At 36.8% G+C, this 26,171-nt stretch overlaps 1 protein-coding gene across 3 annotated transcripts in view; it reads left to right on the forward strand.

The window, feature by feature from the left end:
- The window catches only part of STARD13 (StAR related lipid transfer domain containing 13), a 455,772-nt gene that overhangs the window by 161,000 nt on the left and 268,601 nt on the right, over positions 1–26,171 (forward strand). For all 3 annotated transcript variants that reach the window (XM_064493212.1, XM_064493214.1, XM_064493213.1), the window contains one exon: positions 19,319–19,352. In XM_064493212.1, coding sequence (XP_064349282.1) covers positions 19,319–19,352 — 34 coding nt within the window. The remainder of the gene's footprint in view (positions 1–19,318; positions 19,353–26,171) is intronic.

Raw genomic sequence — 26,171 nt, forward strand, 5'->3', positions numbered from 1 at the left:
TACTCTAATATGTCTTCCCCAACGTCTTTGCTTCACAGTCATGTATCCAATGTCTATGGAAGTACCTGGTAAAAACCATTCCTTAAATATGTGTTGAATGAAATGTAAGTTATCCCAGCTTTATAATTCTTCTCACCGATACTCAGAGTGAGGGGGATTCCACGTTAACTAGGCTTTTAGTGATTCCGTAAGTGACAGTCTCTCTAATGTATCTTAAAAAGATCCAAAGACAGAGAAACCATGGCATCCCAACTTTGATTCTTAAAAGTATTGGGGTTTGTTTTTCACAGATGAGAGAGATCATGTAGTACTGGTTAAGAAAATGGGCATTGGAATCAGGCAATCCTGGGCTGAATCCTACTTCTGAACCTTGTGAAGCATATATTTCTTGAATCACATTTCTTGAAGTCCCAGTTTTATTTTCTGTAAGAAAAGAATAGTAATAATACATTCCTCACAGTATTATTCTGAGGATTAAATGAGATAATCCATGTCAAGTGCTTCGCACGGTGCCTAACACATAGTAAGTATGTATGTTAGGGTAGTGTAGGGCTGCAATGAGAAATAGATCCCCCAAATAAATAATCACTCAACACATTAGTCTGAGGTATATGTTCTTGGTTAGCAGGTAGCTCACCTTTATGAAATATTGGGAAGGAAAGGGTGGGGAAGGTCTTGTCCAGGAAGTTACCATATCCCTTTTACTCTCATTCCCTTGGTGAGTTTTACTTACAGAGAGCAAAGAACAGATGGTTGCTCAGTATTAAAAGAAACACCAGTGGATTAATTGGTTGGAGACTGCAGTAAGAGATAAAAGCTGAGAATTAGAATGTTTCAAATACCTATCAGTGTCTTCAATATAAATTAGGCACAAGGGAGGGTAAGTAGGATGGGAAGAGAAATTATGAATTCTCATTTAAAATGTTGAATTAGAAGAATATACACCTGGAAGAGTCTTTTGGGAATTTGGAAATGTAGGTTTAGAGCTGGAGGGAAGAGTTCAGGCTGGTGATAGCTTCTTTGGGGGTCATTCACATAGAACCAATGGTTATATCCCTGTGAATAAATATGATTGCTAAAAAGCGATGAGTCAATTTTAACTTCCCTTATTTTTGGCACCTCTACTACCAACTTTGCTCTAACAAAGTCTGATAACATTAGAATTTTCCAAAAGATGACTGGAGCGTAAAGATCTTACTGACCATTCCCTTAAACAGCAGGACAAAGATGCTCTTACATCAGTCCCAGAGATTGAGGAAGCTGAGATTTATAATTCAGACACAGTATCAAATACATTTACCATCCAAAAAGTGGAGATATAATAACATCTGCCTAATGGACTTTTGTGAAGATTAAAATAGATAGTACAGGGTACGTGTCTCTATCTAAGTGTCTGGCACATGGTAAATTCTACCGTCCTACTTACCTACTTCCAAATGGTTTCCATTTATTATTGCTATGTCCTTAGCCTAAATATACTACCCAAAGACATCGAACCTGAGACAGATTTAGTAAGTGCCCTCATTTGCCCTGAGAAGAAAGTTCTTGTTCTGTGCTTAGACAGCTCTAACTTTACCATCAACCTCCCGTATGAGTTCTTCCAGTTGTCCACCAACCAGGGAGACTTCTGGATGGGATTTCCCTTCTGTTCAGTGTCCTCTTGGAAAATAAAAAGATCTGCTATCCAACCACACACTAGTTTTACCCTTGGGAAAATTTTTATTTTTATCTTTGCTATTACGTAGACCAGGGGTCAGGAAGAAATGCCAAGTATGTGTTTCCATTTTGAATTGTCTTAAATTTGTATTTAGGTCTTTAAAAGACTTTTGAGTTCGTGGAAGGCTTCTTCTGGTCCCTAGAGTACTTAATTTTTGTGCTGCATTTTCTGCTTTGAAAGCAATATAGAAATACCAACTAATGATATATTATTATGCTACTTTTCTAGGTTAGTTAACTTGTTTGTTGGTTTTTTGCTTATAGTTTGCTATTCTCACTTAGAGAGGTCTATTTAACTGCTATGTAGCCTTTAAACTTTCATGTGATGTTCATATGCAAATATATGAAAGCTTAGTGAGATATAATAAAGTGTAAATAATTAGTAATTGCATTCATTTCATGGATATCATGTTGAGGCTGTAAATCTGAAAATACTTCATAATTATGCTAGGAGCAATAGGAGAATTTTATAGTTATATTTTACTCTCTTTTTTAAAACAATATCAGCTAAATTAACCTAACAGCTGATAGTAATCTGGTTATGGCAGTACCAGTAACACACTGTTGTATTTTTTCAGGAAAGATAATATGTGATATACAGGGCAATCGGCAGATTTTATTTCCCAGCCAACCTGGAACACATCTGCAGTGTAGCACAGTCATTTCTTCAGGCAGCCCAGTAGGTCTGCTATAGAGTAGAAAGGAGAGTATTATGAATTCAAGTTAGAGAGAGACCAGATTCTGTTAGTTCCTAAATGCAATGGGAACCTGTTAGAGGTTTTTAGGCAGTGGGGAGGAACATTATCTGATGTATATATTTTTTAAGATACTGTTGGAACATGTTTGATAGGAATAAAAAAAATGGAAGCAAGAAGACCAATTAAGAGACTGCTATAATCCAGGCAACAGATCATAATGATTGGTAGAAATAAAGACAAGAAAAAAGAAGGTGGTAGAAATGAGAATAGATGAGGAAAATTGGGACATTAGGGAATGTAGAATGGGCAGGACTTGATGTTATATTCGATATCCAGAATGAGGGAAAGTGAGGGACCAAGAATAATTCACAAAGTTTTGGCTTGAGGTTGTATTTCTACAAACATGGGGAAAACCCAAGGTTTTATTGGCTACCTATAATCTGATCCCTGCTAGACCAGAGCTTTGCACAGGCAGGTACCATATCAACTAATGTGGGTTTAGCGCACAGTAGGCATTCAACACATTTTTTTAATGAATAAAGATATTTGGAGTGTCATTATGCAAAAGGAGCATAAGATCAGCACAGGGCTCCAATATTTTGGTGTTGGCTTTAAAACTAATGCAGCACAGAAACGGATTCCTTCCAACTGTGGCCTTTTCTGTTATCTTTGATCAAATAAATTTTGGAGGGACACGTATGTAAAAATAATCTACTCATTGTATGAGAGGTAATATTTTGGCCTTCATTGTGCATGTACATGTCTTTGTACATTGTACATGTTGTATTGCTTTAATTATAACTATTTAAAAAATTGTATTGAAATGTTCAAATATAGATAAAACTATAGAGACTAGTATAATAAAACTCCATGTATCCATCCCACTGCTTCAATAATTATCAACAATCTAGTTTTTCTCATCAGTATTCTGTCTCAGCCCCTTACTAGCTTATTTTGAAGTAAATCCTAAACATCACACCATTTGATCCATTTATTTCAGTAACCATTGACCTTCTAATACTTAATTACCATACACATATCGTAACACCCAAAAGCGATAAAACTCTAGTTCTCACTATGTTGCATGAGGATCCAGCAACATAAAATGTCCACGTATGCATTTCTGTTTGTTTTGCTTTGCACCTCTAGGCCAGTGTTAGCACACCCCAGATCTCTGACTATTACTATAGTGAGTTCTGTACAGTTGATCCCTTCTTTTTCTAACTTTTCTTGGCACTTCTAGAAACCTGAAAATAATTACTTACTCATTTACTCACCAAATATGTATTGACTATTTACCAAGAATCAGATACTCTCAAATGAGCACTTTGAGAGGCAAAGATGTACAAGACAGGACTCCTGCCCCCAATAATTTAAAATGCTAAAGAGTGAAAGTATTGTCTAGACTGATAAGGAGCTATGTGATCTCTAAGGGTTAAGTGAATGGTACAGACAATAAACATTCCAAGGATTGGGAAGAGGGAACTTATCATTTCTGGTCAGGATGAACAGGAGACACCAGGCTGAAGGAGATATTAAACAAATCTTTAAAGAATGTTGAAGTTTTTAAGGTGGATTTCATTCCAGGAAGAAAGAGTAATATAAATACAAATTCAGAGGCAAAAGGCAGAATATTTGGCTAGAGAAATGGGTGATGGAACAGACTGTGTCTGCCCGGTCTGGGTTTGTGAAAGAGAAGCGTGGGAGGCAGTCTGGAAAGTATTAATATAGAGAGTAGTTCAAGTTTGTGTCTTTTTTCTGGTGGTTGTGTGTTTACAATACAAAGAAAAAAATCAAAGAGAAAAACATGTAGTTCTATTTTATGACAAAGAAAATTACGTGGAGATTGCTGCTGATCAAACTATTCTGGATTTTAACAGAGGAAAGATGTGTTATGTTCTCTAAATGATGTATTTATTTCTGATTCTACTTGCCATTCTACAAAGTGTATCTATCTTAAGTTTTACAATTTTATATAAAACATGCATATCATGACAAACAGAAACAAACAAAAACCAGTATTACAAATTCAAATATTTCATCTCAATCTTGAGTAGTTTGTAAAAATCATCTAGGATAAAAAGCCTAATTTATAACCTAACTTGATTAAAAAAATAATAAGCAAGAATATTATTACAAAGTTACATGTATAAATAATACTTAGGATTCCTAATAGGCTGAGGGATCCATACCGCTGTAAAAAGGCAAAACTCTGAAATAAGACTTAATTCAAATGTCAGTGTTCCCACTGAGGGCCTCTTAACCTCCCTGAGCCTGTGTTTCCTCATTTGCAAATCATGGGAATTGTAGCACCAGTTTCACCTGGCTGGCGTGAAGAGTAGATGACAAAACCTAGTACAAGCTCCCAGCACTGTCTAGCACAGAGCAGGTGCTCACTATATCCTAATTTCCTCTCCTGTCTGATTTGCAAGAGATTTATGTCACAGACTTACAAAAAATTTTAAATAAATGGTTTTTGTAATCAGCATTATTGAGGTATAATTAACATCCAATAAACTGCACATATTTAAAACATACAAATTGATAAGCGTTAACATATGTATACCCCAAGGACACCGTCCCCGTAACCAAGATAACAACCATATCCATCACACCAAAGTTTCTTCAGCCCCTCTGTCATCCTTCCTTCATTACTGTCATCCCCATGCAAACACTGACAAACAGAAACAAAAACCAGTATTGCAAATTCAAATATTCCATCACAATCTTACAAATGTGAAATTGTACAATATGTGCTCTTTTTGTCTGGTTTCTTTCAGGCAGTCTAACAATTTGGGGATGCATGTATTTATTGACAGTTTATTCCTTTTCATTACTGGTAGTATTCCATTATATGGTTATCAGACACATTTATGTCCTTAAGCAGGCTTAAAATTTCCAAGATTTTGGGTAAGAGAACACAATTTTAAAGTATAGAATTGACAACTTTGGCTTAGAGCAAAAGAGATATTGTTCTTTTTCTTCACTATTTTTAAAAATGTTTATTCTGCATGATGCTTTAGGGAAAAAATACTTGTTAATGCCTTTTTAAAAAAAAGTTTGACATACAAAATGCTCTATTAGAGAAAGGAGCCATGGGTTATTTTTTAAAGTAAATGTGATATACTGTCAGCATGAAAAATTAAGAAACAGAAAAGCACAAAGAAGGACGTAACATATCATCCCAATCCGATGATCTAGAGACAACCTTTGTTAACATTGTTGACCTTCATTCCATTAATCTCTTGACAGATAGATGGGTGATAGATAGAAAACAGTTTCACAAAAACAATTTGGGACTCCCACTTCCAGATAAGAGAACAACAGGAGCTAGATATACCCTCCTGCCTGAAGCAACTGGAGAAACAGATGAAACATATAAAACAAAGGTCTTCAGACGTTGGACATCAGGCAGCACAGGACAGTGAACCCTGGAAAAGGAGAAACAAACAAGATGACCTTTATCATTACCCCAGCTGACTGCCTGAGGAAAATTTCTAGGATGTGATGCAGGGAGGGGGCTGTGATCCATGAGGAGCTTGACTGTCTCCCTGACTCAGACAATGTTGGGACTGCAGGGAGGACGGATCAGCTAGAATTCAAGGCAGATGACAAGAACTACACAGAAAGAAAGCTCCAGAGAGCTGTAGAGAGTTTCCCCAAATCTGCAGCTGAGTACCAGTCAGCACATGCAGGTGAAGAAACTACCCAAACAGGGAAAGAACCATCAGAAATGATTAGAAGTAGCACTCCCAGAGTTTGCCCGGGGCTGAGAATAGTTTGTGCTCTCTTCATCCATAGACAAAAACCTTGTAATTCACAGGACATTGAATAGGGCACTCAAAGGAAATTGCTTAAGGTGGGGAAAAATTAACCCTAGAATAAAAGGCTGCTCTGATGCCACATAACAAAGCTTTAAAATGAGCTAATCTAGCTGCATTCCAGAACAAAGTTAAAGAATAGTTATAGGAATACAAAAATATTCAGCACTCAACAGGGAAAAATTTACAAAGACTGGTATCCAATTAAAAATTACCAAGGATGCAAAGAGGCAGGAAAATATGACTCATAATGAGGAGAAACATTAATAAACAGAAACAGACCCAGAAATGTCACAGATGATAGAATTCTGAGACAAGGACATTAAAACTTCTATTATAACCACATTGCGTGTGTTAAGAAGTAGAAGAAAGATTGAGCATGTTAAGTAGAGACATGAAAGATACTAAAAAAAAAATCCGAAATGAACTTCTAGAAATGAATGTCTGAGGTAAAAATAAATGCACTGCATGGAACTAATAGCAGTTGAGACATTACAGAGGAAAAGATCAGTGAGTGAAGCTGAAGACATAAAAATGATCCAAAATGAAACACACAAGGAAGAGTTCAGGGAGAGGGAGATATAGCACATCTCCCCAAAGAAGATATACAGATGTCAAAAAAGCATATAAAAATGCTCTACATCATATGTCATCAGGGAAATGCAAATTAAAACAATCATGTACCACTACATGCCTATTAGCATGGCCAAAATGCAAAACACTGACAACAGAAAATGCTGGTGGAGAAGTGGAGCCTTTATTCATTATTCGTGAGAATGGAAAATGGTACAGCCACTTGAAAGGCAGCTTGAAAGTTTTTTTTTTTTTTACAAAACTAAACATACTCTTATATGACCCAGCAATTGGGCTCCTTGATATTTACCCAAAGGGATAAAAAAATTATGTCCCACCAAAACTTGCACCTGAATATTTAAAACAGCTTTATTCAAAATTGCTAAAACTTGGAAGCGACCCAAATGCAGATGTGGAAGTAAAATGTATGTATCCAAAAGGAGGAGGAAAATCGGCGTGTGTGTTGTAGGTTTTATATACATGACATGGTGTGACACTGCTGGAAGGCCGACCGAGAGTCAAAGATGTAAATTGTAAAACCCAAAGCAAGAACTAAGAATCTAGTCAACAATGACAACAAAAGTCAGAGGTACAGCTTATAAACCAACTAAGGAGATAAAATGACATCATAAAAATATTAAGTAATGCAAAAGAAGATAGACAAAGGGGCAAAGGCAATTCGATGGAGAAAAGACAGTCTCTTCAGCAAATGGTGCTGAGATGATTGGACACTCATACGCAAAATAAAAATGAACCTTGGTCCAGACTTCTCACCACTTACAAAAATTATCTCAAAAGGGATCATAGACAAATGTAAATTCAAAACTATAGAACTTTTAGCATAAAACACAGAGAAAAAATCTTTATGACCTTGGGTAAGGCAAATGTTTCTTAGATTGACACCAAAAATAATTTATTACAAAACTGGACATTTTCAATATTAAGAATGTCTCTTCAAAAGACACTACTAAGATAATGAAAAGATAAGCCATGGACTGAAAGAAAATCTTCAGAATCACTTACCTGATAAAGGACTTATAGCCAGAATATATGAAGAGCTCTGAAAAATGCAATAATGAGAAAATGATCAACCATTTAAAAAATGGGTAAATGATTTGAAAGACATTTCATCAAAGTATGCAGATGGCAAATAAGCACATGAAAAAGCAACATAGCATTGTTCTTTTTGAGGGGAAATGAAAATTAAAACCACAAAAAATTAAATACCATTACACACCTATTATAATTGGCTAAAATTAAACAAGACTGGCCATCCCACGTGTTAGCAAGGAAGTGGATTAACTGGAACTTTTATACAATGCAGGTGGGAACGTAAAATGACACAACACTTTGGAGAACAGCTTGGCAGTTCTTAAAAAGTTAAACATCACCTATCATTGTAATTCCATCATTCCACTGAAAGAAAATATCCATACAAAGAATTGTACACAAATGTTCATAGCAGCTTTATTTATGTAGCCCCAAACTGCAAACAATCTAAATGTCCATCAATAGAAGAATGAATAACAAATTATAATATCTCTTTTCAATGGAATACTACTCAGCAATAAAAAGGAACAAACTATTGATGTATGAAACAATGTGGATGAATCTCAAATGTATTACATTAAGTGAAACAAGCCAGAAAAAATAATTATGCAAGATTCCATTTATATGAAACTTAAGAATTCAGACTAATCCATAGTGGGATTAGGCAGATCATTGGTTGTCTGTGACTGGAGGTGGGAGGCAAGAAAGGGTGGGAATGACTATTACAAAGGGGCACGAGGAAACTTCTGGAGGGCAGATGCGTTTAGTATCTTGATTGTGATGATGGTTTCATGGGTATATTCACATGTCCAAATTGACCAAATTGTATGCTTTAAATCCTTGCAGTTTATTCTATGTCACTTACACATCAATAAACCTGTAAAAATGGGGAAAAAATTGCAAGATTAAAAAAAATAATAAATATGTGCAGGCAGTTCACTGCTCAGAGGGGCCCTTCCAGGCGAAAGAATGGGGCCCAAAATCCAGACCCGGATATGTCAGTCAGACACCTCACGCGAGCCCCCACCCACTTTCCCCAAGCTCTCCTAGTACTGACTGTTCTAATCAGAGGATCACAGGCCAGACCTTCCACTGTTGTGATACAGTTTTGGAGAAGTCTGCATCCTGCTCAGAGTCTGAGCTTTGAGGCTGCTCTTCACGCCTGGTTCTGGCAGAGCTTCCCACTGTAATTGACTTCTGCGTGTCATAGTCTGTGGTTTCGGCACATGGCCACTTTCTTGTTTTATTGGTGTGGAGGGTTATTTTTTTTTTCCCACCTGTTTTCCATTATGTCTCTGGACTTTAAGGGACTGGCATAAAGTAAAAAGTTCCTTTACACACATCTTTGAATGGAAGTCAGTCAAATGTTTCTGGACAGTTGAAATGTGTCTGTCATTCCCTGTCTTCCCAGAGTGTAGCCCACGGCTCAGTCCAGAGTAAAATATATGCTGAATTACTAATCTCCTCAATTTTCGCTGCTAAATATTTTCCCACCTCTTTTTTCTACACCAGGACTATTCTCACACATGCTACCATTATCTCTTGTTTGGTGACTGCACCAGCCTCCAAACTGGCCTCCTCTCATCCAGCCTTGTTCCCCTTTAATTCTTTCTCCACTTTGAAGCAGGAAGATCTTATTATATCACAAATCTGAGCATGTCACTCAATAGGAGCCCTTTATTCTTAAGATAAGGTCCAGAGCCAGGCATATAGGAGGCATTCAATAAATATTTAGAAAGACCCTGGGGAATCAGGAGCCTCAGGCCCTAAGATGGAGTGAGATAGGTTATTGAGTTATTATCTCTTTTGGAAGTTTATTAAATCTTTCTTGGTTTCAGTTTTTCTGCAAATAAATACCTGCTTATGACCATGAAGCAAAAATAAGATAGTAGATGAATATTTTATTTCATGTCTGCCAAGAGGCAGATGCCGTGGTAGGATAAGATATGCAAAGGCTTTATTGAGAAAGGGAGCAGAGAAACTACTGTGTTGGAGGTCTGACCCCCGTGGAAGGAGAGAGGGAAGGAGGAGGTGCAGACCACAGTGCAGTTCCAAGAAAGGTCTGGCCAGACCAGTGGGAAGTCTTAGAACAAAGTCATCCATACAGAGTGTCCTGCCTTTGACTAGAAAGGGTGTATCATTACCCCCACCAACCTCACTCACTGGGTGGAAGCAGCCTGCAGGAAGTATGTCCTCAACACCAAGGAGACAGTGGATCTAGAGGAGCTATAGCTCTCTGAGCAGAAGATCCCACCAGTACATTTACAGCCTCCGTAAGTCGGAAGCCGTTTTGAGTTAGGAGAAAAGACATTAACTAAACACAAGGGGAAAAAAAATCATCTTTCAGTTGTTCAAGGACTGTCTGTTTAGCTTGTGGGTTTCACATCATAAACTCATCAGCCTTGCTTTTTAAGTTTCTTCTTCCTGCTACATTCCTTTTATCCTTTCACTACTCATCAGCACCTTTATGCAGAGGTTGGCAGGAACAGAGAACCAAGACGAGTTCAGGCCATTGTTTTTTCTGCTGTTGAGGACCAAAGAGCTGGACTGAAAATACTACCTCCTCCACCTTTTTTTTTTAATTCCTCATTTTTGGGAAATACTTTTCTTTTTCAAATTATAGCACGCAGCAAATTGTTTATACAAGCGTTTTTTTTTTGTTTTGTTTTGTTTTGTTTTGTTTTGTTTTGTCTAAAGACAATGTTAAATTATATTTTGTAGACAGTTGCAAAGTCCCAAACCTCCAACAACACAGATAAAAGCAGTGATACTATATTATTATCTCCTATACTTCATCTCTTATTGGCATTTCCTTAAACTATTGACTCTTCTGTGGCTTTCAAATTCAAAACGAAAAGGATGCTCCCCAAAAGCCAGTATCATCAGTGTTTCTTCCATACCCAGAAGAAAACATGTTCTTAAGAGTGATTTTTATTTCTTAAAGCACTTAGGATTCATTCAGGAAGTTACTTGAGCTGAGGCCAGACAGAGGAGTAGACCATCCAACTCCTGACATTTTCCCGGGCTGTGTGTCCAGAACTTGGTGACCCAATTCTTCTCTGTTGGCCTATATTCAGCTGAACGAGTCATCAGACTTACAAGGTATTTTGTTTTTTTAAAACCCAAAACCACTCTTACAAAGAAAATGAAGCATTAAATAAAATATGCCACTATAATCTTGTATAATCTTAAAAGCTGGCAGGACTGGTCTATAAAAACAAAGCCAAGGCAAATAGGCCTAGGAGGCAGTCAAACCTGGGAGTATGTTGCCCAAGGAAGCCTGCCGTGTGGTAAGAGCCAAGCCAAACCCTTGATTTGGATTTCTTAAGCACACCTAACAGTGAGGAGGAAGGTATGATCACTGAAAGATGGAATTAGGGTGTGATAGAATGGCTTCTTTTCCATACCTTCTTTAATGGTGGGCAGTATGTATAAAGTTAGAGATGCAGCTGAATATAGTAGTTGGAGAGAAGGATATTTTTATGTAGATGCATATAGGTGTTCCAGGTTACTTGTTTACTTAGAAGGCAAAAATTAAGCACATTATGCCTAATCTGGTCATGGATGCTATGGATGGAAGACGGTACACGATTTTTTAATTGAATCTTTGCATTCTTATGAGGCCTATATTACTATCTCCATTTTACATGTAAGGAAACTTAAATCTCAGACAGGTGAGAAAAGTTGCCTAAAACCACGTAACTAGTCAGAAGTGGATTCAAGACTTAAATTCAATGTGCCTACCCCAGCCCCCCAGCTCTTTCTGATATACCACAGTGCCTTAAAAGAAACAGAGCGGCAGGTCTCAATGTTCCAGTACTCACAATTTGCTTGAGGAGAGAGATGAGTTTGTGAAATAACCACTGAATGGTTTTATATTTATATAAAGTATAAATATATTTGAGTAAGAGACTGTAGTCTGAGAACTACAAGAAGGAAACACTGTGTTGCTTCTCAGCTGGTAAACATATTTATCCCTCTTCAGCTCCAGACCTCCCTCATCCTGGCCTTCATGCCCCGCTCCCAAAACCTGGAGGCCCTCAGGTGTATGCCCCCTACTTTCTGTCACCACTCCCTGCCCTAACTCTGTCAGCTGTCACCCTTTTTGTCCACCTCAGCCAACCCATCAGTACCCACCCTCCTTATCTTCTTCCCCATCAGGCTCTGAGCTCCTGGGTCCATGCCTCCTCAGGATCCCTGCTCCCTCGTAGCTGCAGCTCTGGAATCTTCACTGAGTTCCTTCTCCTCAGACCTGGAAGGTATTGAAATCTCTTCAAATATACAAAAGCCCTCCATCAAACTTCCTCCTAGGTCTAGCACTTTTGCATCCTTCAACCTTTCTAGGTCAAGCTTCTGAGATTAGATTACTTTATTTCCCATGTATTCCTTAATTTACCCTATCAAATGTCTATCCTCTGGCTTTTGCCAAGGTGACTTCATAATTACCAAATTTAGGTATTTTGGGAGTTATCAATTTTCAGTCTTTTTCTATTAACCTACTCCTGGTGAAAATCTTCCCCTTTTTTGTCATGTAGTCTCTCACTTTCTTCTCTAGCTACTTTTCCTCAGCCATTTCCTTCAGCCTATTACAATACTTCTGTCTTTGCCTCTCTTATTCTTGGTCTAATCACACCTTCCCCTAACAAGCTCATCCTCTTTCAGGGCTGGAATTCTCACTAATACTCCATACTCATTCAGTCCAGACCACTTTCCAGTACTCCAGCTTCTTCATAAAGCCCCGACTGGGTGTCTCACAGTCTCTTCAAACACAGTGTGTCTAAAAGTAGGATTCCTTACCTTTACTCTAAACCTCTCACCACCTCCCCTGTTGCTTATCTTCATCAATGTGACACCTCCACAGACCAGGTTGCCTAAGCCAAAACTGTCCAAGTCACCTCTCTCCCTCCCTCTTTCTCCTCCTGCTCTCAATCTCCTCCTAAATATGACTCATAATGACCACGTCCTGACATATAATCTATTCAGATACTTATGTTTCTCCAGGTCCTGGTCTACTATAACAAGCCCCTGATTTGTGTCCAAACTCTACCCCCTCAATCCATCCCTCATGTTGCTTCTGATTACTGTTACAAAGCCTACAATTTTAGAGTCCTTATCACCTGTAGAAGTCATTCCCAACTCCTTAGTATAGTATACAAGATCCTTTATTATCCAGCCCATTGTTATCTTTCTAACCCCATCATTTTACGCCCTTTTCTATAACTGACCTACAGCATTTCCCCAAAGATTCATACTTTCCCCTGCCCATTTCCTTTGTCCATGTTGTTTCTTCTCTCTGGAATTCTGCTCTCCCTCTTGTTTTCCCAATGAGATTATTCATTAAGAGCAATCTTAAATATTACTTCTCTGATTCTCTTCATGAAGCCCACTACTCCTTTCTCTGCCTTTATATATACCTCTCTTTATCGGTGTACTTGTTCCCAAGAGCCACCTTTTTCATTATGAGACTGTCTTCTGCTCTAGCCTGTGATCTCATTCAGAGTAGAGAACTCAATTTCATCCTAATTCAGCTGGATTTTCAATAGCACACCCAAAGATAGCATAAATTCTTTCACTACTATCTTTAAAGTATTCTCAAATGTTAATTGCACTTATCTAAATCAGTTAATTCTGTATCATAATAAATTCTTCATTGAATAGCTTTCTGGTTGGCTTATGTATATATGTCTTAGCTACCTTTCTAGATTATCAAATCCTAGAGTCTTTTACTTTTACCAGTTATTTTAGGGTGGATTAGGCCTCTTGCAAAGCTGAATAGCCAGATCAAGATATTGGAAGTGTTGTTTACTAGGCCTGTGATATTGTTACTGGACTATGAAATTCATATTTAAATCATGAAACCAAACACGTTTTATGGTTATTAAAGAATTATGAACTAAATAAGAAGAAAAACATGTTTGATTTTGAGCTAATTAATTCACACTCCTATTTCTCATGGATTAATACATTGGCTTTGTGTTTAGAGCCTTTGTCACTTTGAGTGTCTCAGTGTAATATTTCTGTTATTACTATCTGGTAAATGCTTATGTAGGTTAGCTGTTGATTTTCAATTCTTCTAACAAAATGTAATGAAAATATATATGATATATGTTTTATACTGTTGCATTGATGCCTCCAGATGAGCAGTGACATCTTCTAGAGGAAAGGGTCTGGAGCTGGTGTGTTGGGGTCAATCAGAGTCAGGGGACAGCCCGAGTTTAATACCCAAGTTGGAGCAGGGTACTCAGCACAAGATCTACAGGAAGTAACATAGGAAGTCTGAGAAAGCAGGACAAGAAGACCTGTATTCCAGCTTCATGGTCCAGAGACAAGGAGAGCATCTGGATACCTCCAGACCAGTCTGGCTGTCTCTATAGCATTATACTCAGCTGCTGCTCCCATACAGGCTCCTTGCAAAATCTGTCCTGAATCAAAGAATTAGTCAAACTGGCCTAGAGAAAATGTAGTTTTTCAAAAGATGGAAATTTTTAGGTCCTTATGGCTCTTCACAGTTCTGGAAAACTTATTTCAAATATTTATCCAGATGCAAATTCCTTGGATTATTGTTTTAGAATGAACTTTATTAACTAAACTTGATCCAGGAAAATTCTATAATCAGTTTTGTTATTAAGAAACTTCATTTTCATTTGATGCATTCCTTTCTTCTTTCATTTATTCATTTCTGGGACTTGGCCCAAATCTTATGTAAAACATACACAGAAAGAGAGAAAACAAGTGGCCTCTTAATATAAACTATTCAAGAAGGAAATGAAGCCACCCAAATGTGGCCTATGCCATCTGTGGTCTGTGATAAATAGCAAAACTACAGTTATATTTTTTCTTTAAATCTTAACTATAAAATATAAAATCATTTTTATTAGCACCAGATGTCAAGAATACTTATTAAAATGCCATAGTTTATTAAATAACATCATTTTAGACTCACAAGACCTTTTTTTATTTTTTGCATTTAGGTGAAATGTCTGAAATTATGCATTACTTACTACTTCTATTCAAATATATGAATACTAACATACATATACGAAAATTTAAATTTAGAAGTATAGAGATTTATACATCATGGGCTGAATCAAAGTATTTTTCAGTCCACAAAAGTAGATTTTTATTTGACTCTTATATTTAAGATTTATTGAAATTTTCACATAGCACTGAAAACAACCTTCTATATCTGAGATCTAAAGGAAATCAGGGAAGATCAAATAAAATAAAGAGTAGATTTAAAATTATGTTATGCATTCTCTCTAGCCTTTTTAACAGCTTTTTCATTGGCTTTCATAGGATAGTTAAATTTGTGAGGAAATCTGTTATCTTTTGTTTCTCCCTGCATCTCCACTAAGAGATACTACAGCCTTTTTCTCAGCCTGAGTCAAAGAAGAGATAGCTTTGACAATTAGGTAGGAACCACTGTATAAGATTTTTGCAGAAATCAAAAGTTTTAGAAACTTCTCTGCAGGGCCCTGCTTGGAATATTTTGAATTTGAATTTAAAGTCAGTAATGAGAATTTAATATGGTAATTAAGAAATGTTAATTTTTCATCTTATTTCTTCATGAACTGATACTCTCTTAGCAGGGCTCCTCGAAAATGACTCAGGAATTGCAGATCATAATGTTTTTAAATATTTGCTTTTCTCTCTCATTTTTACATATAGTTTTGCATGATCTTTTATGTAGCTAACATGAGGGAGATTAGGAACAGTTTTTTTTGAGATATAAATTCACCTACGTTACAGTCAATCTTAAATTATTTGGGCCAAAATCAGTGTGTAATACTCACATCCATTATGTTTGTCCAAAGAAAATAGCTTTCCAATGGTAATCTGGTGATTAACCTTATTTGCTCATTGCTACTTAGACATTATTCTATAATGTTTAAATCAGGGTCACTGCTGAATATAATTTACTGAGTTTGAAACCAGCAGGTGTATTCTGCTCAAAGTAAGGAGCAAATAGTAAAATGGCTTACATATTTTCCTAAGAGTTTTTTTACTTAGGGCCTTTATCTGCTGCTTTTGGTGTTAAAGGTTTATTACCGGGGCACTAAGAACAAATGGGCCCTTTGTGTTTGAGGAACAGCAGGTGTTGGAACAGTTTTTTGGTTTCACTTGGACAATAGTAGTTAATGTATTTATTGACTTGATTGATCATCACAAGCCCCAAGGGCTATAGCCTCCCAATAAAAAGTTATCGGGATGTTTTTTATGGTTATCTAGTGTTGTTCTGTTCATTTAATCTGCATATTTGTCAATGTGGCCAGGGGTACATATCAGGGTAAATTTGTTACAAAAACCGATTGTGTATTAAATCCATGTTCATAGAAGAAATTCCTAAAATGTTGTTTTCATAGACTGTCTATGTGAACATGGATTTATAATTACTATGCCTTTAAAAGTATTAAAAACTTAACACCCCTGGGAGATCTCACCAAATGAGGCAAGTGACTCTTAAACATACTTCAAAGGAATTTACTACGATTTATCCACGAGATAATTCTAACTGTTCTAGAGTTCCTGAATCTCCAGTTTGAATAATTATGTGCCCTCAAACATATATGCAACACAGAGAAAGGGTCAAACACCCAGTATAGTGCTAGAAATGTGTGTTTCTGTGTGTTGACTAAACATTCAATAAATAGCAAAATATCCAGAGATATAACCTGTTCATTGTCTGGAGAAGTTTTAATCTAACTGCCTTGACATCAGTGAATGACATTATCCCCCATTCTTCTCCACAGTGCATCCTTCCTTATTTATGTTTCTGGAGCTGGCTATAATCTCATGCTATCCATCAGTGGACATTTAGGTTGTTTCCATTTCTTGGCTATTGTATATAAAGCTGCTATAAACATTGGGGTGCATGTATCTTTTTGAATTAAGTTCCCCTCTGGATATATGTCCAGGAGTGGGATTGCTGCTTATATGGTAAGCCTATTTTCAGTCTTTTGAGGAACCTCCATACTGTTTTCCATAATGGCTGCACCAAACTACATTGCCATCAACCGTGTAGGAGGGTTCCCTTTTTTCCACACCCTCTCCAGAATTTATCATTTGTCAACTTTTTAATGATGGTCATTCTGACTGGTGTGAGGTGATACGTCACTGTAGTTTTGATTTGCATTTTAATAATTAGTGATATTGAGCATATTTTAATGTGCTTATTAGCCATTTGTATGTCTTTATTGGAGACTTGCTTGGACTTTCTAATTTTATGCTACTTACTCTTCCAAATCATTAAATAAATTTGCTTCCAAATCAAGTCAGAACCATTTAAATATGATACACTACTCTAGTTGGTTGAGTTCTCTTTAGAACAGGAAGTAGTCACCTACTTGGTATTATTTGAGAAATGTGGAGAGAGCTTTCTCCTCCTCTGTGTCTCAAGTTTTACTATTAGAGGTTCAAGACTTAGTGTTTGTTGTCAGATGGTGCTCTTTCAAATGTGAATATCCTTAGAAAAAGTGACTCTTCTCATTGTCAGTCATCAGTTCTTTTGTGGATTTAATTTTACCTAGTGTATGAGCAGAGACATAAGTTAGGGTGAGAGAAAGAGAGAATGAAAAAACGGGGTAGGAAGAACTGTGGAATCAAGGACAAAGCTTTAATTGCAACAGCATTTTTCCTCTTTCATCCCTGACTCTCATAGAGTATTATTTACTTGATGCTTGGAAAAAGTTAGTAAAATGTAAGTCTCTGTTCTTGAGAACTTCCTTCAAACTAATCAACAGATATTTACTGTATGTCTCTTCTATTGCCACACTTGCTGCTCAGCACATCATATGAATTAATTGTACTTACTCCTCAAGGAAACCCCATTTGTCTAATGAGAAAATGAAGCTCAGAGAGATTTGGTAGCTTTCTGAAGGTCACGCAGTTAGAACCTGCCTTTCTGATTGCTAAACGTATGATCTTAACCTCTAAAAGAGTGACATGATCAAATTATATTTTAGAAAGATCACACTGGGTATGAATAGATTGGAGGAAATAGGACTAGAATCAGTCTAGAAGTTAGAAAGCTATTGCAATTATCTAAGCATGACCTGAATGTTGCCCAGGAGGTAGAAGCAGAAATGAAAAAGAGCAGATGTACTCAAGCAAGATTTGGGAGACAGTATCAACAGAATATAACTGGAAGGACAGGAAAGCGTCAAGAATGATCCTTGGGTTTCTGATTTGAGCAACCAAAGTAGAAAATTGTTTTCATCAGGTGGAGCTGCTATGACAAGAACACCATACACTGGGTGGCTTAAACAACAAATACTTATTTCTCACAGTTCTAGAGGCTAGAAGTCTGAGATCAAGGCACTGGCAGATCTGGTGCCTGATGGAAACCCATTTCCTGGTTTGCAAATGACCACTTTCTCACTGAGTCCTCACATGGCAGAGAGAGAACTCCAAGCTGTTCATCCTCTTATAAGGGCACCAATCGCATCATGGAGGACACACCCCCATGACCTCATCCAAATCAAATTACCTCCCAAAGGCCCCACCTCCAAATACTATCACATTGAGGATTAAGCTTCAACACATGAATTTGGGGAGGGAAACACACATTCAGTCCATAAAAATGGTGATGCCTTTCACCAAGATGGGAACACAGTAAAAGGATAAATTTAGGGCTGGGTGTGTGTGTGTGTGAGAGGGTGGATAATGTTGAGCTCAAACACATGGTGTTTGAGGTGTCTGTGAAGTGTCCAAACACAGATGTCCAATAAACAGTTCCCTCTATTGGCCTGGAGCTCAAGGAAAGAGACGCGGGCTGGAGATAGAAATCTGGAGGTTATCAGAATACAGATGGAAAGTAGATGAGATCACCCTGGAAGAAGTGCAAAGTGAAAAGAGAAGCCAGTCCTGCACCATGTCTGAAAAACAAAATAAAACAAAAGTAAATGAAATCATGTGAGTAGGGCACAGGCAAAAGGGGATCCACCGAGAAAATGGGAAGGAACGACTAGAGAGATAGAAGAGATGGCAGGGACCGTGTGGGAGAACAGAAGCCTAGGAGGATAAAGTTTCAGCTGGGAGGAGTGCTCAGCTGCCTTGGATGCTGTGATGTTACTGAGAGAGAAAGTGAGGTAGGGACTGGTTTCAGCACTTGGGGAGGTTGATGGTGACATGAGGGTACTGGAATAAACGACAAAAACTGGACTTCACTCTTCTAGTTGCTAAAGGGACACATAGTATAGTGTAAGTCTTTACATAAGTCAAAGAAAGATAAAGTTCATGTGTCTTCCTTGTCAATGAGTATTTTAATGACTTTTATTATTCCAAATGAGTTTTGTGCACTAAAATCATTCAATACTAATACCTTAGTTGGCATTTTATATTCTTTTCTGGAGGCCATTCAATTCTAATTTTACAATCTGATTTTTTTCAAACTCACTGATATTTTTGGTGAAAGCATTGTAATTTTGAGACATTAAGAGAATTGTGATTTTTTTAATACAGGTGCTCTCTGACAAACGAAGCAAGGAGAGAGCAGGTAAGTCTCTTTGATGAAGTCTGTTTTACTATTTATAAAACTTGTTTGAAGAGCCTTGCCTAGTCACTGTGGATTTCAAGCATGCCATGAGTCTTGCTGAATAATTGTTAGTCACAATATGATGTTAAATCAGAGTATATCCTACTTCTTGAAGACTGCATCAGTTCACTTAGTTTTTCCCTAGTCCTCATGCAGCCTTATTGTGGGTTTAATTAATTCTCATTTTGTACAGTTGTTTTCATACAGAAATTCCTTTGCATAACTAGACCTGCTGTGGTGATCATTTTATAATCTATGCAAATACTGAATCATTGTGTTATACACGCCTGAGACTAATATACTGTTATATATGAAGCATAGCTCAAAAAATGTAATGAAATTTTAAAAAGAAATTCCATTGCATAACCAGACTTTGTCTTGAAATATATGCTGTTTGAAAAATATACTTGAAATATATACAATAGAGTAGTAACTAAATGAAAGATTATACCTACACCAATATAACTGCTTAGAAGGTAAGTCCTCTCGACAATAAGAAAAGGTAGCAATCTTTATTTATATGGTTTCTATATTTGGAAATGTTCTGCATAAATCAAAATGTTTTATATCTTAATTTATTGAATTTCTTATTTCAATAACTACATAAAATAACAACTAACAACTAGTTGAACCACCACTTCTTACCAACTGTTTAGCAGCTATTGTTTTATTCGAACAGTTCTTTCTTTGAATAGTTATTGTGAACATATCATTCTGAATCTTCTCATTTGTCCTTACTTCATGTGGTCATTTAAATGTTCATACATGGAAGGAAACCACTTCAAAAACTTTGTGTGATTCCGTTATGTACATCCTTCATACATTGAAGATAATGTGTTTCTGGAAAATTCAATGAAAAAATTAAAACTTCCTTTCTGAGTTAATATCTTTAAAGCTTGTTTTGAAATAACCTTATCAGATAGTGCCACTGAAAAATAATACTGTAATGCTCTCCTTATCTTTATTGGCAACCATCATTGTTTTCATTTTTGAAGACCTCTTTTTCTTTAATTTAATCTGCTGAAGAACCTTTTTAGTTCCTTATTCAAAAACTCAAGATCTCAGGTTCAGTTCAGATTAGTATTAGCAGGGGGTCTCTGGGATATAGTCATCTACTGTTGTTCTATCTCCTGGTGAGATTTGAAAGGAAATGTTTACACTGGGTCGCCAGGCAAAACAGCTGGCTGGAACTGTGTCATGAAAATGTCCTTGTGGGTGTGCTGGGCCCACCAGCTGTACCAAAATCACCAAACAGAATTTGATCCTGCCATTATATGAAATGCTTGTAGCATCAAATATGCACAATTTTGTCCATATCCACTTTTATATTTGAGATTTTAACAACACATAACGTTTAACTACGTGACACCTAAGTGGGAAATAAACAAAGCTCTCTTTTAAAATCTTATGTCCCAGTCGTAAATTATGCCTTAAGTAGAACCCTCTGTGCTTCAACTCTCTTGTTAAAATTCCAGCCTGAGCTCAAGGAGTTGCTCTTGCATTTACATCAGCAAAGAATGTGCTTCACTCCAGAAATAAGCAGTATGGGAAGGTTTTAGACAAAATATTTCCCCTGGGTATTTGATAACTAGAATGTGATAGATTTATTTTCTTTTTATTATAAGTATATCCAACTTGTTATAATTAAAGGATATTTTCCATCATATAAAAGCTACAGTCAAGGGAGAAAATAAGAAACAACTGTGGTTACCTCCTGGCCAGAATTGACAAGTACTTTTCTAACAAATCTCCAATGAGGAAGTCCAGCTTTGGTGGCTCTAATATGGTGTAAAAGTGCCTGATTGGATGTGAAGCTTATCTACAAGTATTCAGGTATCATGCAGTGGTGGTTCAGTCTACCAGAGACTCAATTTTTAGCTGTCATGCACTCTGCCAGCTAGTGTTTCATCTTGACAGAAAAAAAAAAAAAAAAAGAATAGGCAAGCAGGCCAGCAGAAACTAGAAAAGAGTCAAATCAATTTTCATATAAATATTTATGGAAAGCACTCTGGAGTAGGAAATATTGGTGAAGGATGTCTGAGAACAATTTTTCTGCATATGTAGATCAGAGAAGAATTTTTGAAGCCTAATTCAAATTTCCAGGCAAATGTAAAATGGTCCATAAGTTTGAGTTTTTCTATTGCATCTGCCCCCTTTCTTTTTTTTAAACTCATCTTTCAAATTAAATTGTTTTCACAATTTAAATTTTGAATAATCGTTCCTTACTGATGTTTGTAGAATGTGAAGTCAGCTCCCCTCATTTCTATTTTGGCTTCTCATCATTGCTTCTTGATTGGAATGTCCAAGAGTTTCCGTCTGTATGTTTTACCGAAGATGTGATATGGAAGTCAGATAGAAGAGTGTACTCAGTATATAGAGATGTAAGGTGTAACATGACATAGGTTAAGGATGGACCATGACCCAGCCTCACTGCTTGCCCTTGCAAGATGATTCCTAATGGTTCTTTCCTGTGTTAAATTGGACTGATCCACATTTTCCTCTGGTCTCAGTCACTGGAGAGGGTAAGTGGGGATCCCAAAGTCATAGTGATCTTGAGCAGAAAAGCCAAGGCAGGATGAGGTGGTGTACAGACCAGTCGTTGCTGCTACCTTCACTACTAGATTCAAAGAGGGTGTCACTAAATAACCGTACTCTTTTTTAAGGGGTTTAAAGTGTCCACCAAGACCAAAAGATTTCAGCCTAGTGTTGGAAGAAACATTTCCTATTGTAACAGTGGAGTAAATTCTCTGAGTTTATGCCTATCATACGACGATTTTCATTAGATAAAAAGTCAAAATAGAAATAAATGATACTTATTATGGTATGGCTTCTCTAATGGAATAAAAAATTAATTCACTTTTGAAAAGTGAAAAAAGTGAATATAAATGTTCATAAATAGATACATACTTTAAAAACTAACCCATCTAGCTGTGGTTGACTAATCTGTCCTTAAATTCAGTTTCTCATGGTACATATTTTTTATTTCTTCAAATTTGTAAATAGGAGACCAAGGCCAAATTCCAGTGTTGTTCATTATCAAGAGTTTCTGAATCTTGCACCGATAGACTGTCCTCATACAATGTACATTTTGCTTCCAGATTGTAAAAAAATTCTCTTCTATTTAGAAAATGATTTGAAAACCTAAGGAAAATAAGGTCACATCTGAAGAAATTGCTTACATTTTTTTATTCACTGTAATTTCACTAGGTCAACAGGGACAGCTCCTTTAAACACAGTGTCAAAAGAAGCTTTGTGGCCGTAACTATTCCTCCTTCCTCCAAGTACTGTAGTTACTTTCTGCCTCCTCAGCTTCACCGTGTTACAGAGTTTTGTTAGGCCTATTATCAAGAATACGAAGGCCCTGTCACAGGAAGAATTTCACAAGTGTTAGAGATACAGAGTATGCGTGGAGTCAAAAGTGCAGCCAAATCCAATGATTATCAACAAAGGCATATGCTGTGGAATGTACATATCCTTCCATTTCACTGGAATTTCATTGTAGTGACAAATGTCCAAGATCGAGGAATTCTCAGTGCCCCTCACCAATCCCACTGGAAATTATAACTTCATTTTAATTCATAATGTTGAACATCTACTATGTCCCTGGCACTGTGCAAGGTTATTAGTGAGAGGAAGATAAAGAAGATAAAATTATCTCTCCTTTAAGAAACTTACCTAAGTTAGATTCTCTCTCTTAAGATTTCTTCGATGAAACCAGAGCTTTTCAGTAAATGTGTGACTGGTGACATTTAAAATAATTTTAATACATTTTAAAAGTGTTATTTCCTATGGCTACGTAAAGAGAAGCAATTACCCTTCTGTGGCAGTATGCCCACATGAGGCAAAAGGAATACATCAGAGTGTGCCAAGAGGAAGCTCGGTTTTATTTTATATTAATTTGTACGAATCTCTATCATGAAATGCAAGTGCCACATGAAACCTAAGAGCTGTATAAATCTAGTCCACATTCTCTCCTCCATATTTCAGTTGTAACAGTTTATTCTGACTACTTAGTGATAACCCTTACAAGCTGCCAACTTAAATACAGATAGGGGAAGGAGAGTGGTTTTTATTCACCATTCCTACCCCTTGCAGCTAGCATTCAAAGTCTTCTCCAGGGCAATGCTTCCCAAATATCTATCAAAGAGCCCCAAATAGCAGGAAGTCAGGGAAATTGCCAAACCAACAAATATGAAATTTGTTTTGACCTTTGCATTGCTATTCCCTTCACATTTAATACTTGTCCCCAACTCTTGGCATGGCTGTCTCCTCATCATCCAGCTTAATGGCACCTGCTTTTAAAACCTTTCTCTGCCCACTCTCTCTAAAGAGGTTGGCTCCTCCCCCAACTAATATCTATCTCTGTAATCTCTTTGTTTCCTTCACAGTACTTGTCAAAATTTAATTTCTTTCTCCCTTCCTTCCTTCCTCTTTCTTTCTTTCTGTCTGTCCGTCTGTCTTTCTGTCTTATTTGTTGTTTCATCCCTTGCACCCAGCAAACTGCTGCTATATAGCAGGTGCTCAAAAACATTTGTTGACTAGAATTCCTGAATAATTGTTTTATATTGATATAATTTTGTGCCATCCAGAAAAAAATTGTGCAACAGGAGGACCATTGTGTTTGTCCAGCAGCTTTGTGAGCCTCCTGGCACATTGCTGAGTACCCAGTTTGAAGGGGCAAAGTCTGGGATATTTAGAGGAAATTGAAGGATCAGTGCTTATTGAGTGCCTCCTGTGTGCCAGATTATGATAGCTTCTTTATGAATATTCACTTAATTATCAAAAAACTGTATAACATAGGAGGTATTGTCCTCACTTTTTACAAGTGAAAAACAAGAGTCAAAAAGGCTAAATTGCTCAGTGTTAAGTTGGAGTTTAAACCTGGTTCTGTTTGATTTTCAAGATCATGTACTTTCATTAAATGAATACTTCCCGAGGGGTATAGTTGGGTGGGGGTGAGGGGCAGGGAGTTGCTAGTTGCTACTGCTCGCCCATCCATAAACAGCAACCACTGTGTTTTATGTAGTCATAAGTTTATTTAGCAGGCATTAGGATTCATTACCTAATGAACACAAAGAAGGAAAAGGCAATGTCTTCCCTTAAGGAGCTCACAGTTAGTGAGGAAGAGGATAAACAAATAATACATAGATCAAAACATGTGGATATTTTGTATTATATATTATTTCTGCTATTTAGAGTGCAAATATGGCAGAGACTCAGGCAGGATCCTTAAAATCAAGGAAAATTACTTTTGCCAATATTTTAATGAACCTTTATTTCAGTGTCCCCTCATAAATGTTAGTCTTTTATAAAAGAATGAGTTCTGGAGACCAAAACTAAAGCAAAACAAGAGATCTGATTTTATGGTTGCTGTTGTTGCTTCTCGAGTGCCTTTGGAGGAAGCTCGACTTGAGCAAACCCTAAATGATAGAAGATAAATCAACACCTGGTTTCTTCCCTTTGTGGTCTTCTGGGAAATAAAGCAGGTTCTTTTAGAGGATGAGAGACCTTGAAAAGAAGAGGTCATGATCAGAAAGCAAAAGAGCAGAATTACAACACTTGGTAGCTAACTTGCTGTCAACAGGGAAAGAATATTATCTTGTTGAGGGAATCTTTCTTTGATATAATCAATTTCTTCAGTCAGAAAGACTGAAGTATTAATTCATTTTGTTTTTCAGCACCATTTATTGCAAATAATAGCCTTTAGCTGAAAATCATCCTTTTTACCTTATGTCCTATTTGTAGTTTCATGATCTTTAAGGAAAATATAAAAGTTTTCTATTCAGTAACAACATGATTTTATATTCTTTGCTGTCTAAAAAGAAAATGTCTCCACTTTTATGCATAGCATATTGGTTTCTTAAATATTGAACAATTAATGTTGAAAATAAAGTATTATTTCATTTTGAAGTTTTACAATATACCCACATCTTGTAAACGGACTTGAGATTAGTCAATGTTTATATTTATTATTCTTGAAACTGCAATCTCTGTAAATAGTGCATTAAGGAAAATACCAGAGTTAAAAGGCAGCCATAATTTTTGCTTTAGAAATTGCCTTTTATAAGTGTATTATATTCAAATATATAATCGTGAAAGCATTAGTCACACACCATTATTTTTATTGCAGTTTTATTATAAGTAAATATAGCCCCATGGAAAATTTTCAATCATATTGACTGCAGCATTACTACAGATGAATAACTTTGATGTATATTTATCTCTAGCAACTAATTCAGTCTTTGGAAATACTGGTAGGCCTAAATGATTTCTTGTGGGCTCTAGTTGTTTTGTGAAGCTTCCCCTTCCCCTAGGCAGGCGTGAAGTTATTCAGTTGAAAATGTAAAACCTTTTATGAGACATTGGACATTGTCCTAATCTGAAGAGCTGAGCATATCCTTAAAAAAAATATTTCGCCCCACACAATTTTTTACAAAAATTAATCATTGAATACTATTCAATTATGTCCTGCTAATTATATCTTTTGTTAACATCCTCCTCTAAGAAAAGAACAAAGATTCCAAAATCACATTAGAACATGGGCACCATCATCAAGAGCTGGCAGGTAACTGTGGTTCCTCTCGCTCAGCATTGGAATTTGCCGACCCAGAACCTTCCAACATGGAAATATGGCTTGTCCTCCTTTGTTGGCCAGCACCTTAATCCTCTCTATTGTTTAGAGCATACTTTGCTCTCTCATGCCTTGGAGACATGAAGACAAGATGTTCCCTGACCTCTCCACTTGGTGAATTCCCCCTCATGTTCAAGAGGCAGATCAGA

This window comes from Camelus dromedarius, chromosome 13 (assembly GCF_036321535.1).
Source record: "Camelus dromedarius isolate mCamDro1 chromosome 13, mCamDro1.pat, whole genome shotgun sequence".
Lineage (NCBI taxonomy): Eukaryota > Metazoa > Chordata > Mammalia > Artiodactyla > Camelidae > Camelus > Camelus dromedarius.